We start from the raw sequence: 13821 nt of genomic DNA, 5'->3' as shown, positions 1-13821 counted from the left end.
TCTATCCAATTAAAAATGCACCTGGCATGGCATTGAAATTATGGGCATATCTAGTCTCTGGCCTACAAGGTCAGACAGCTTAAGTTTATTTTTCTCATTATTCAAGCAGGCTGAAGCAGGCTAGAAAGCAAAGTTTGTAAAGTTCCTGCTTTCCCAGCCCCAGACCTTACAAGGAGCTCAAGAGCTGCATGTGGCTAATGGTCCACACTGGACATACAACACGGGTCTAGACAGTGAAAGGCATGAAGATCAGTGGGAAGAACCGGAAGGGTTGTCAGATGTGCATTTTAGAAAGACGGTGTTGACAACCATGTGGAGGACACATTTCCAAGCAGGGATGAATGAAGGCAGAGAAGCCAGAGATAAAGTTTTTGCACATGGCTGGTAAGACTGGAAATGGGTCAGTCTTTATGGAAAGCAATTTGGCAGTACTATCAGAATTACAACTGCATAGACTTTATGATTCTGCAGTTAGGGGTAGGAGGGAGCCTTTCACACTTCTAAATTTGAACCAGGAAACATAATACCTATTCAAACAATAAAATGTAAAATTAAATACATTTAAATTTTTAAAGAGATTGTGTTGACATAGCTCAGGCAAGAGGCCCTGAGGCCCTGAAGTGAAGTGGTCCATGGGTAAGAAGGATAGGAGTGTAAGTGACTTAGGTGTTTAGACCTAATTGATAGGTTGTTTATGGGACAAGTTTGTTTAGACCTAATTGATAGGTTGTTTATGGGACAAAAGAGAAAATTCTAGATTTCTGACTTGAGTGGATAAATGGTATATCATTGATTGAACTGTGGAGTCTAGGAGAGAAAGCATGGACTTTGGAGGGAGTCGGGTGAGGATAGGAAGGTGAATCCAGGCAAAAGGCCCGTAAAGGTAAAGTGAAAGGTAACAAAAGAACCAAGTGAAGATGGTTCACTTCTGCTAAGAAAGCAGAGTTTTGGAACACAATGAAATATAGAAGAGAGTCTATTGAGGTTAACCTCATGGAGGATACTGATGAGCAGAGGAGTACTGGGGGTGAGGCAGGAACCCACTACAGTGGGCTGAGCAGGCAGTTGGATAGAGGAGAGTCCATATATCTTCCATGTTCCCATGCAGAGAAAAGAACTCGGTAGGAACCAGTGATGGAAAGTTGGGTAGGCTTTTGTTGCTATTGGTGTTGTTATTAAAATTGAAGAGACTGTATTATGGGCAGTATGCTCCTTGTTCCTGATTTCTTTGGAGAGATATACGCCCACACACACCCCTCAAGTGTGTCCCTACGCCTTTAAAGCCTGACCTAAAGGAAAAAAGAAACAAGAGCAACACCATCTAAAGCAAAAGGCCCCAGCCAGACTTGCTTCTTTTGTGAAAACAGCAGTGCCCTCTGGAGGCAAAAATGCATCTTGTCCTGGGACTTGAGGATTGGACTGAACTTGCTGTTTTTCCTGACATGGAAGAATAATAGTGCTCTGATGCTGTAGATAGCTGCACAAAATTTTTTCTGTTGCAAATGCATTACAAATCATTTCAGAGGCCTGTTGCCAACTCTGGACAACAAGTGTAGGCTACTGTGTCATTAAACATTTTCATTTCCACCAATTAGATAGAAAATCATTAAAACAGTTTTTCCAGAGTTTCTGATTTTTATCCAGATATTCCCCTTTCTTATCAGATCAAGAATTTATCACAAATTCAGTACACATACCCTTGACAGGCAAAACTACAACCCTTTCTTCAAACACTCTCCAGGGTTCTTCATGTTCACGCAGAAGGCTGGTTTTTCCTCATTGTTTTTTTGAATGCTGTGCTCAGTCTTACCACTTGGTATCATTCTCCTCTTCTAATTGTAAAAACCTGTTCCACCCTTCAAGGTCTTGTTCTAGTCTCACCTTCTCCATAAAGCTCTCCCGGCTGTAGCCCGTATGTCTCTTTCCCTTCTCTGAACTGCCTTTATGGTTTCAGTTGGAACCTCATGGTAAAGGATAGAAGGTAAACAGTAACTATGGCAGCAAAACAATAGTGCTTTTTCACTAGTAAAACTAAAACCTACTCATGATCGGAAATCATCATGTTTAGTTTTCCTATGGTGCATTCTTACCAAATTCCCTAAGACTGGTCAGTGCTTATTGCATCCTTTGTATTCATTCCTAGAAGTGGACCATCATATTTGGGAACAGCAGTCTATGCTTGGAAAAGCAAAACAGGGTACAAACATTTGAAGACCCCAGAGTCCTAGAGGATGGAGTTTTCTAAGGTAAAAGTACTTAGGTATAAACATATATAAGTCATGAACTTTGATCAGCACATGAATAGTTCCTCCCATAATAGCAAGAAATCTGGGTCTTCATTTTGGTATTAATAGCCCAATTAAAGTTTCCCCTTGTACCATGTGAGACAAAGGGAATCCAGAATATGCTAATCTAATCGACAGAGGCAGCCTGGGGATGGATGATTTGTAAAAGTGGGGCCTCAATGTCATTTTGATTCTGTATACTCATTCAGCAATTCTACTTTTGCTGGCTGGGGCGAGGGGGGAGGAGGATTATGGAGGAAGAATAAAAACAAAGAAATGGAGAAAAGACACCTCATTTTATCAACCGTAAAATTCTACGTTTAGGCTTGTGTCATGAAATAAGCAATTGAAAGTGGGCCCTTACTGGTAGATGGGAAGGTGTAGCTGATGAGGTTCAGGTCCCCATGTCTTCTGTTCTGTCTAGAAAAACCCACAAGCCTTTGGAAACTGGAGGCTTATCTGAAAGTTTTGGTAATTTGGGCTGTGACCTTTGGACCTTTTTATGTGTTAATCTCTAACCCTTCATCTTATCCTGAATTAGAAGTGCATTGATTGGCCTCTAGGAAGTGGGGTAGGATCAGTGTTTGCTAGAATATTTAGTATTTCAGGCACACAGATTAAACAAATTAACAAACCTGTAGGTGTTCCCCTTCCCCTCAAACCCAGCGCTTTTAGCAGAGTATCTGTTGCTTTGTGATTATTAGGCTGTATTTGTTATCAGTAACCTGTAGTCATTTGGTTTCAATTTTTTTAAAACCACTCTCATTTTTTCACAGGATGGTGGAGCATCAGCTTACAATGAGAAATCAGGTAGGATCGCCTCACTCTCAGACTTGTTTCAGAAAGTCTTTACTCATATCTGTCCTCAGTGGAAAAAGGGGAATGCAGAAGGAGACTGTCTTCCCTGCAAGTGTTCAGGTGTGTAATTGCAGGACCTGTGGCAACCCGGACCGTGCCTCAGATGGGGGACTGCTTCAGGGGCAGTGTGCATCAGCAGACACGTTCTCTTAGGGCTCCCATTGATCCCTTTCTTTGCACATCTTATCTGCCACATACAGTAAGGTAAGACTCTTCTGACCACAGCCCTAGAAATTGATCAGAAGAGGTGACCAACTGATCGTCCCTTGCTCAATAAGGGCTGTAAGAACAAGTGGAACCTGCCTAATCCTAAGGGTGGTCCACTTGAGATTTTCTATCGAAGCACAGGCCAATTGAATCTGGCTACTGCATGCTACTTCTTTTATTTATTTTCTTATCTTTTTATTTTTTTAAATTGATGACAGTAATATAGGTGTCCCCTATGTCCCCCTTTTTTGCCTCCCTCCACCCAGCCCCCGCCCCACCCCACACTATTGTCTGTGTCCATGGGTTATGCATATATGCATGCTACTGCTCTTAGATAGTTGAAGCCATCAGAGGTTTTTCTAGGTGACTGAAATTAGAAATATAGTTGAAGTAAAATATAATTAATTACCACATTTTGCCTGTTTTAGGACGCAGTTTTTCACATCTGTTAAATAAAACTATCAACCAGTAATGTGCCATGTTTTAATTGGCATTATTTTTCCTTCCTCAGTGACATTTAATAATGACGTCTTAGATTCCATGAAATGCAGTCACAGGTTAGGTTCTCAAAGAAGCAGAAACTGAGATGGAGTGAGGAATGCAAAAGGTTCAGAGAAAGGAAAAGAGATGAAACCAGATTGGGCAGGTGGAGCCATCAGACTGCAGCCTGAGATTTCCCTTTAGGGGAGTCCCACATTGGACATAAGTGGCCTTGATCAGCCATTGATGGGTGGCCACCCTAAGAATAGTGTGACCCTGGCTGGAAAGCTAAGATGGACCCTGAGGGGCTAAAAACTGGAGGCTGTCAGCTAACTGTATTCCCTCCTTCATAACCACATTGAATGGGGATCTGAACAGCACATCCTATCTGCCACATACAGTAAGTAATTTTTAGTCAGTCAGTTTTAATTCCACCAAAATTGTTCCATGAAACTAGAGTATGATGCTCCGCCCATTGCTGGACCATGCCCCCCACAGAGCATCCTTGACCCGTGACTGATACGAGGTTGGATGAATATCCCAGCTCCTTTCCCTTCTGGTGATATTACTCTGAGACACACTGTCCCCCAGTGGAATTATGCTTAATTTGCTTCATAACACATCCTTCGCTCATTTCCTTCCCTTTTCTGTCTTACTTTCCCACTCTGCCCTCCCATCTCACGCCCCTGGTATTTTCTAGGATCAGCTCCCGAGTAAACTTATGTTCAAATCCTTATCTCAGAGTCTGCTTCTACTAGTAAGAGAGCCCAGACTAAGGCACTAAGACTAAGCAAACAAGTTACCAATAAAGCCTCCACTTATTTTTGACTCATAATTAAATCCTTTCCAATATTTGTGCCTTAAGCGTGGTTCTTCCCAAATTCACCATTTTTTTAAAAAATATATTTTATTGATATTTTACAGAGAGGAAGGAAGAGGGATAGAGAGCTAGAAACATCGATGAGAGAGAAACATCGATCAGCTGCCTCCTGCACACCTCCCACTGGGGATGTGCCTGCAACTAATGTACATGCCCTCGACCGGAATAGAACCCGGGACCCCTCAGTCCGCAGGCCGACACTCTATCCACTGAGCCAAACCGGTTTTGGCCCCAAATTCACCATTTTAATGCAGACTTAAAAATTCACGAACTCCCATACACATAGTTTTCTCACCACCACCATTGTATCATGGTAGTGTAACTACAACTTATGGAGTATTTACGGTATGCCAGACACAAGACTAAGTACTTTATGGATGATTTACCATCGAAAACTCTTGGACATTCTTGGTCTAATTACATATCTATGTTAGAAAGATAATCAGGAAGAGGGGTAGAGGAAGTTCATCTCTCTTTTGTATATGGGACACTTAGTTTTCTTATGTGAAGTGGAATTACATTATTTTCAAAGGAACTCTTACCCGTTTCTTGATTTTTTTTTTTTTTTAAAATCTCTCCTTTTCCAGAGACTGACATTCTTGGAGAAAACTATAGTTGGCAAATACCCATTAATCACAATGACTTCAAAATTTTAAAAAATAATGAGAGTCTGCTGTGTGAAGTCCTCCGGAATAAATTTGGCTGTGTCTCTACCCTGGTCTCTCCAGCCCAGGAAAGTAGCAGTGAGTCTCGGCAAGTCTTCAGAAAAAGGCTGACTCCGGGACTAGAGCTTTCTGTCTGGAAGGATGATCTCACCAGACATGCTGTTGATGTTGTGGTGAATGCAGCCAATGAAGAACTTAGACATGGAGGAGGCCTGGCGCAGGCCCTGGTGAAAGCTGGTGGCCAACAAATCCAAGAGGAAAGTAATATGTATATTTTCAGACATGGTAAAATACCAACTGGTGAGATAGCTGTCACCGGACCAGGGAAACTTCCCTGCAAATTCATTATCCATGCCGTTGGGCCTCGGTGGGTGGAGAGGGATGCACAGAGATGTAAAGCTGATCTGCAAAAAGCCATGATAAGTATTCTGAATCGTGTCACCTTTGGCTCTCCATCCCCTGAGACAGTAGCAATTCCAGCCCTGAGCTCTGGGATTTTCCAGTTCCCTCTGGATTTGTGTACAGGGATCATTGTGAAAACTATCGGGCTTTATTTCCAAGGGAAGCAACTGGTCAATAATTTAAAAGAAATTCATCTGGTAAGCAATGAGGACCTCACTGTTGCTGCCTTTAAAACTGCTTCAGAAGTCATTCTAGGGAGTAACGAACTGGGGTCCTCAGTGAGTCAGGGAGCCATCCTTCCTTTCAATACGATGGTTGTGAACAGCGTGACTCTCCAGATTGTCCAAGGCCCCATTGAACTGCAGCAGGTAAGTCTTTGTTCCTATTCTCTTACACTGCCAAAGGGGATCGCTGGACTGTTTATTACCTATCAAGTATGTTTTGAGTATAAACTATTTCAAACACTGTTTAATCTTGTTAAGGTAAAGAGTATGGACTTTAGGGACAGACAATCTGGATTTGAATACGAGGTGTGCCATTTACTAGCAGGGTGACGTGAATCTAGTTACTTTATCTTTTGGTCCTCAGTTTCCTCACCTGGAAAATGATGATAATAATAAGACTTATATCTTAGAGTTGGAATTAATACACATAAAATGCTTAGAATAAATTTTGGCACTTGACAAGTATTTACAACTGTTATTGCTATTATTCTTAGGCACCATGAGGAAATAAAACAATCTTTGATTCCAAGGAACTTAAAATCTGTTGTACTCTTTTTATGTTAAAAAATTCTCTATTTGAAAAATCTCATTGGGAGACAAACCATCTGAGCATTTCTGAAGCAACCTACCAATAGTAAACAATGTATTCATTAATGCAATGAATTCATAATATTTAAGAGTGTGTCCATTTTGTGACAAGAGTGTGGTGTACCAAGAAAGATTATTTCAGAAAATGTGTGTTTTGGATCTGATCTCAAGTTATGATAGATATGAATTGGCAAGAGTGTGTCCTGGTTGTTAGAATGACTTGATTAGAAAGACACAGAGAATAATAGATAAAAAATGATGGGCTGGACCAGGTGGAGCTGTAAGTTGTATTCTGAGTATATGGCTCTGTGCCAGGGGCCATAGATGATACAAAATGTGACTTAGCATTTAGCCAGAATTCCTTGGGCACAAAGGAGAGGGCTCTGGCAGGAAGGGGAGGGAGTCAGGGTAACAATGAACTTAAGTATTTCTGGATTAGTGCAGCTCCCCTGTTAGGCGTAGAGTACCTTGAGGATGGGGATCATGGCTTGTTCATCTCTGTAGCCCCAAAGCCCAGTCTGGGCCTGTTTCTAGGTGTTGAGCAAATTATGGATGAATAAGTGAAGGAGGAAACAGGTAGCAGGAACTGCAACAGAGAATTCTTTTTCTTTTCTGGATCAATAATGTCACACTTAAGACTCCTGTGGCTGCAATCAAATAGACTTAAGCATACATGAAAAAATACCATATACTGCCTGCAAGACAATTAGCAAGAAGATTGAGGAGATCCCCACAAAATGCAATACAGTCAAACCTCAGTTCTTGGAACAATTCAGTTCTAGAACAAGTTGTTCATGAAAAATGTCTTGGTTGTCAAACAGAACTTAGGTTCTAGAACTCTGTCATGCTGATACATGTATGATCAGTCACACATCTGTCAGGTGACAAACAAAGAAGAGATTGCATGAGTGTGAGTCAGTTTACTGCTAAACCTTGAGTTATTAACATCTCAGGAAATTGTACTGTGATTATTTCATGTTTTTTTTGTTTTTGTTGCTGCTTATTATTATTCAACTAGAGGCCCAGTGCACGTAATTCATGCACTCAGTGTTGGGGGGGGGGGGCGTTCCTCATCAGCCGATCTGTGCCCTCTTGCAGTCGGTGAGCCCTCAGAGGTGTCCCTAACATCCTTAGCGGTGCTGCAGAGACAGGAGAGGCTCCCGCCACCGCCACTGCGCTCTCCAGCTGAGAGCCCGGCTTCTGGCTGAGCGGCGCTCCCCCTGTGGGAGCGCACTGACTACCAGGGGACAGCTCCTGTGTTTTTTTTTTTTGTTTTTTTGTTTTTTTTTAAGTCTTGTTTTTTATTTTTTTTTTTTTGTTTTCTTTCAAATTTTTATTAAGGTATTATATGTGTACATATCTTACCATTGCCCCCCCCCACCCCACTCCCATACCTGCCCTCACCCCCCAATGTTTTGCATCCGTTGGTTACTCTTATATGCATGCATACAAGTCCTTCAGTTGATCTCTTATTTCCCCCACCTCTCCCTAACCTTACCGCTGTAATTAGACACTCTGTTTGATGCTTTACTGCCTCTGTAACTATCTTTTGGTTCATCAGTTTATAATGTTTTTTATCCCTAAATGAGTGAGATCATGTGGTATTTTTCTTTCATTGACTGGCTTATTTCACTTAGCATAATGTTCTCTAATTCCATCCAGGTGTCTATAAATGGTAGTAATTCCTTCTTTTTTATGGCAGGATAGTATTCCATTGTGTAGATGTACCATAGTTTTCTGATCCAGTCATCTGCTGACGGGCACCTAGGCTGTTTCCAAATCTTAGCTATTGTAAATTATGCTGCTATGAACATAGGGGTGCATATATCCTTTCTGATTGGTGTTTCTGGTTTCTTAGGATATATTCCTAGGAGTGGGATTACTGGGTCAAATGGGAGTTCCATTTTCAGTTTTTTGAGGAAACTCCATACTGTTCTCCACAGTGGCTGCACCAGTCTGCATTCCCACCAGCAGTGCACGAGGGTTCCTTTTTCTCCGCATCCTCGCCAACACTTGTCGTTTGTTGATTTGTTGATGATAGCCATTCTGACAGGTGTGAGATGGTATCGCATTGTCGTTTTGATTTGCATCTCTCGGATAATAAGTGACTTTGAGCATGTTTTCATGTGTCTCTTGGCCTTCCTTCTGTCTTCTTTCGAAAAGATTCTATTTAGGTCCGTTGCCCATTTTTTTATTGGATCATTTATCTTCCTTTTATTAAGTTGTATAAGCTGCCTGTAGATGTTGGAAATTAAACCTTTATCAGTGATACCATTTGCAAATATGTTCTCCCATACAGTGGGGTTTCTTGTTGTTTTGTTGATGGTTTCTTTTGCTGTGCAAAAGCTTTTTATTTTGATGTAGTCCCATTTGTTTATTTTCTCTTTGGCTTCCATTGCCCTAGGGGCAGTATCACTGAAAAAGTTCTTTTGGCATGTGTCTGAGATTTTGCTGCCTGTGGATTCCTCTAGTATTTTTATGGTTTCCCATCTTATATTTAAGTCCTGTATCCATTTTGAGTTTATTTTTGTGTATGGTGTAAGTTGGTGATCTAGTTTCATTTTTTTGCATGTATCTGTCCAGTTTTCCCAACACCATTTATTGAAGAGACTGTCTTGACTCCATTGTATGCTCATGCCTCCTTTGTCAAATATTAATTGCGCATATTGGTTTGGGTCGATATCTGGATTCTCTATTCTATTCCATTGATCTATATGTCTGTTCTTGTGCCAGTACCAGGCTGTTTTGAGGACAGTGGCTTTGTAATACAGTTTGAAATCTGGTATTGAGATCCCTCCTACTTTATTCTTCTTTCTCAGGATTGCTGTGGCTATTCGGGGTCTTTTTTTATTCCAGATGAATTTTTGGAGAGTTCTTTCTAGGTCTGTGAAATATGCTGTTGGTATTTTAATGGGGAGTGCATTGAATCTATAGATTGCTTTGGGTAGTATGGACATTTTGATGATGTTGATTCTACCAATCCATGAACATGGTATGTTCTTCCATCTGTTTACATCTTCCTCTATCTCTTTTTTCAGTGTCCTGTAGTTTTCCGCATATAGGTCTTTTACCTCCTTGGTTAGGTTTATTCCTAAGTATCTTAATTTTTTTGGTGCGATGGAAAATGGGATTGCTTTTTTAGTCTCTCTTTCTGTAAGTTCACTGTTGGTGTATAGAAATGCCATAGATTTCTTGGCGTTAATTTTGTATCCTGCTACATTGCCAAATTCATTTATTAAGTCTGTTAGTTTTTTGATAGAGTCTTTCGGGTTTTTTATGTACAATATCATGTCATCTGCAAATAAGGACAGCTTTACTTCTTCTTTTCCAATTTGGATGCCTTTTATTTCTTCTTCTTGTCTAATTGCAATGGCTAATACTTCCAGTACTATGTCAAACAGGAGTGGTGAGAGTGGGCATCCTTGTCTTGTTCCTGTTCTTAGGGGAAATGGTTTTAGTTTTTGCCCATTGAGTATGATGTTAGCTGTGGGTTTATCATATATAGCTTTTATTATGTTGAGGTATGATCCTTCTATTCCCACCTTGTTGAGAGTTTTTATCAAGAAAGGGTGTTGGATTTTGTCAAATGCTTTTTCTGCATCAATTGATATGACTATGTGATTTTTATCTTTCAATTTGTTTATGTGATGTATCACATTTATTGATTTTCGGATATTGAACCATCCTTGCATTCCTGGGATAAACCCTACTTGGTCATGGTGTATGATCTTTCTGATGTACTGCTGGATCCGATTTGCTAGAATTTTGTTGAGGATTTTGGCATCTACATTCATGAGGGATATTGGCCTGTAATTCTCTTTCATTGTGTTGTCTTTATCTGGTTTTGGTATTAGGGTGATGCTGGCTTCATAGAAGGAGCTTGGAAGTGTTCCTTCCTCTTGAATTTTTTGGAATAGTCTGAGGAGGATAGGTTTTATTTCTTCCTTGAATGTTTGGTAAAACTCTCCTGTGAAGCCGTCTGGCCCCGGGCTTTTGTTTGCCGGGAGCTCTTTGATGACTGCTTCAATTTCTTCCATAGTTACTGGCATATTGAGCTGTTTAGATTCTTCCTGATTGAGTTTTGGAAGATTATATTTTTCTAGGAATATGTCCATTTCCTCCAGGTTGTCCAGTTTGTTGGAATAGAGTTGTTCGTAGTATTTTTTAACAATCCTTTGTATTTCGGCGGGATCTGTTGTTATTTCACCTCTTTCATTTCTGATTTTGTTTATTTGGGTCCTCTCTCTTTGCTTCTTGGTGAGCCTGGCTAGAGGTTCATCAATCTTGTTTATCCTTTCAAAGAACCAGCTCTTGGTTTTGTTGATCTTTTGTATTGTTTCTTTGGTCTCTATGTCGTTTATCTGTGCTCTGATCTTTATTATTTCCTTCCTTCTGCTTACACTGGGCTTTTCTTGTTGCTCTTTTTCTAACTCTTTGAGTTGTTGGGTTAGGTAATTTATTACCCCTGTTTCTTGTTTTGTGCAGTAGGCTTGTAGAGCTATGAACTTCCCTCTCAAGACTGCTTTCGCTGTGTCCCATAGATTTTGGATTGTAGTGTTTTCATTGTCATTTGTTGCCATGATGTTTTTTATTTCTTCTTTGATCTCTCTGGTAACCCAGTCATGGTTTAATAGCATGCTGTTTAGCCTCCATGTGTTTGACTTCTTTGGGTTGTTTTTATTGTAGTTGATTTCCAGTTTTATGCCACTGTGGTCTGAGAAGATGCTTGATATGATTTCTATCTTCTTGAATTTGAAGAGACTTTGCCTATGTCCCAACATATGGTCTATCTTTGAAAATGACCCATGTGCACTTGAGAAGAATGTATATTCTGTGGCTTTGGGGTGAAATGTTCTGAAGATGTCAATTAATTCCATCTGGTCTAGTGAGTCATTTAGGGTTGATGTTTCTTTGCTGATTTTTTGCTTAGAGGATTTGTCCAATGGTGATAGTGGGGTATTAAAGTCTCCTACTATGATTGTATTGCTGTCAATCTCTCCCTTGATATCCTCCAGGAGTTTTTTTATGTATTTGGGTGCTCCTGTATTGGGTGCATATATGTTTACCAGAGTTATTTCTTCTTGTTGGATTGCTCCCTTTAGTATTATGAAGTGGCCTTCCTTATCTCTTGTTATGTCCTTCACTTTGAGATCTAATTTGTCAGATATAAGTATTGCTACCCCAGCTTTTTTTTCAGTTCCATTTGCCTGGAAAACCTTTTTCCATCCCTTTACCCTCAGTCTGTGTGCGTCTTTTTTTCTGAGGTGGGTTTCTTGTAGACAGCAGATATATGGGTCATGTTTTCTTATCCAATCCATTACCCTATGTCTTTTGATTGGGGCATTTAATCCATTTACATTTAAAGTTATTATTGATAGGTACTTATTTGTCGCCATTCCTATTCTTTACACCTGTGTTCCTTCTTCGCTTCCTATTTCTTTTTCTTTTTACAGCAGACCCTTTAGCATTTCTTGCATTGCTGGTTTGGTGGTAATAAATTCCCTTAGTCCTTTTTTGTCTGTGAAGCTCCTGATTTCACCTTCAATTTTGATTGACAGCCTTGCTGGGTACAGTATTCTTGGATTCAGACCCTTCCTTTGCATGACTTTGTATATTTCATTCCATTCCCTTCTGGCCTGATGAGTTTCTGTTGAGAAATCAGTTGCTAGTCTGATGGGGGTTCCTTTGTATGTAACTTTCTGTCTCTCTCTGGCCGCTTTTAAGATTCTTACTTTGTCGTTAGTGTTTGCCAATTTAATTATGATGTGCCTTGGCGTCGGTCTTTTGGGGTTCATTTTGCTTGGGACTCTGTGAGCTTCTTGGATTTGTGTGGGTTCTTTCTTCTCTATATCAGGGAAATTTTCTGTCATTATTTCTTCAAATAGGTTTTCTATTCCTTGCTCAGCTTCCTTTCCTTCTGGAACCCCTATTATGCGGATGTTGTTTTGTTTCGTGTTGTCCCAAAGTTCCCTTAGGCTCTCCTCCTGCCTTTTAATTTTTTTTTCTAGAAGTTGCTCTACTTGGGTATTTTTTCCCATCTTGTCTTCTAGCTCACTGATGCGGTCCTCTGCTTCTTCTAGTCTACTCTTGATGCTTTCTATTGAGTTCTTTACAGCAGCGATGTCATTTTTGATTTCTTCTTGGTTCTTCTTCATTTCCTCTTGGTTCTTGCTCATATTGTCGAATTTGTCTTCCATTCTTTTCAGCCACCTTATGACCATTTCTCTGAATTCTTTTTCTGGAAGGTTGCTTGCTTCCATTTCGTTTACTTCCTTTTCTGGTGATGCCTGCTTTTCTTTCATATGCGGGCTGCTTCTTTGTCTCCCCATGGTCTCTCTTCTCTGGGTGTCTGGTTATGTAGTTCTCTCTCTCCTGCGTCAATTTAAAGGCACAAAATACAGCACTACCAGGTACAACACACAAGGCACTGAACAGGAATGTATTCACGATATTAATAACCTCCAATAAAGGTGACCACCGGAGAAAGGCAAATTAGGGGATATTAGAGAAAGAAGAAGAGGAAAAAGAAAGAAAGAAGAAGAAGAAAAAAGGGGGGTGTCAAAATGAAATTGGGAAAAGGGAAAAAAAAAAGAAGAAAAAAAAGTAAGAGAGACAAGAAAGAGACTAAGAGAGAAAGGGAAACAGACTATATATATTGGGGATAAAACTCCAATAGAACAATCACTTATCCCAGCAAATGCCAGCAACAAGTACCTGGGGATTAATACAAACTACAACACCAACTAATATTGAGTGAGGCAAGGGAAAGCTGAAGCACTAAACAAACAAAAAAATAAACAAAAGAAGAATAAGCAAAACAATCTCACAAAAAAGCATAAAAATTCGATATAATCTACATTCAAGCGAACAACAACAAAAGGACAGAGAGAAACACAATTTTTTGGATAGTTAAGACAGCGAAGAGAGAGGTGTGTATGGACTTGGAGCAGGGGATTGGAGATTAGATATATAAGTAGGGTGAAATTTTAAAAGGGGGTAAACAGAAAGAATAGGGAAAATCTAAAGCAGGAAAGGGGTAAGATAAACAGGACACTGAAAAGGGAAAAGTGAGGAAGAGAGTGATGGCATAAAGGTAGATTTGAGATAGAGTAAAATGATGCTAAAGGAAAGATAAAAATAGAATGTAGAACATTAATCCCAAAACAAAATGAAGAGAAAATAAAATGACACTTAAAAAAAAAAAAAAAGATAAAATAGCAGTAGTAATAATA

The 13821-nt window shown here is 40.0% G+C and overlaps 1 protein-coding gene across 3 annotated transcripts in view; it reads left to right on the top strand.

Moving 5' to 3' along the window:
* The window catches only part of PARP9 (poly(ADP-ribose) polymerase family member 9), a 50134-nt gene that overhangs the window by 1504 nt on the left and 34809 nt on the right, over positions 1–13821 (top strand). For 2 of the 3 annotated variants that reach the window (XM_080654154.1, XM_080654156.1), the window contains exons 2-4: positions 2144–2246; positions 3062–3203; positions 5298–6145. In XM_080654154.1, the coding sequence (XP_080510280.1) occupies positions 2232–2246; positions 3062–3203; positions 5298–6145 (1005 nt within the window). In that variant the 5' untranslated portion in view covers positions 2144–2231. The remainder of the gene's footprint in view (positions 1–2143; positions 2247–3061; positions 3204–5297; positions 6146–13821) is intronic. The other variant, XM_080654155.1, reaches the window with a different exon arrangement.

This window comes from Plecotus auritus (assembly GCF_963455305.1).
Source record: "Plecotus auritus genome assembly, chromosome: 2".
In the NCBI taxonomy this organism is placed as follows: Eukaryota; Metazoa; Chordata; class Mammalia; order Chiroptera; family Vespertilionidae; genus Plecotus; species Plecotus auritus.
This window is presented reverse-complemented; position numbering and strand designations above follow the sequence as displayed.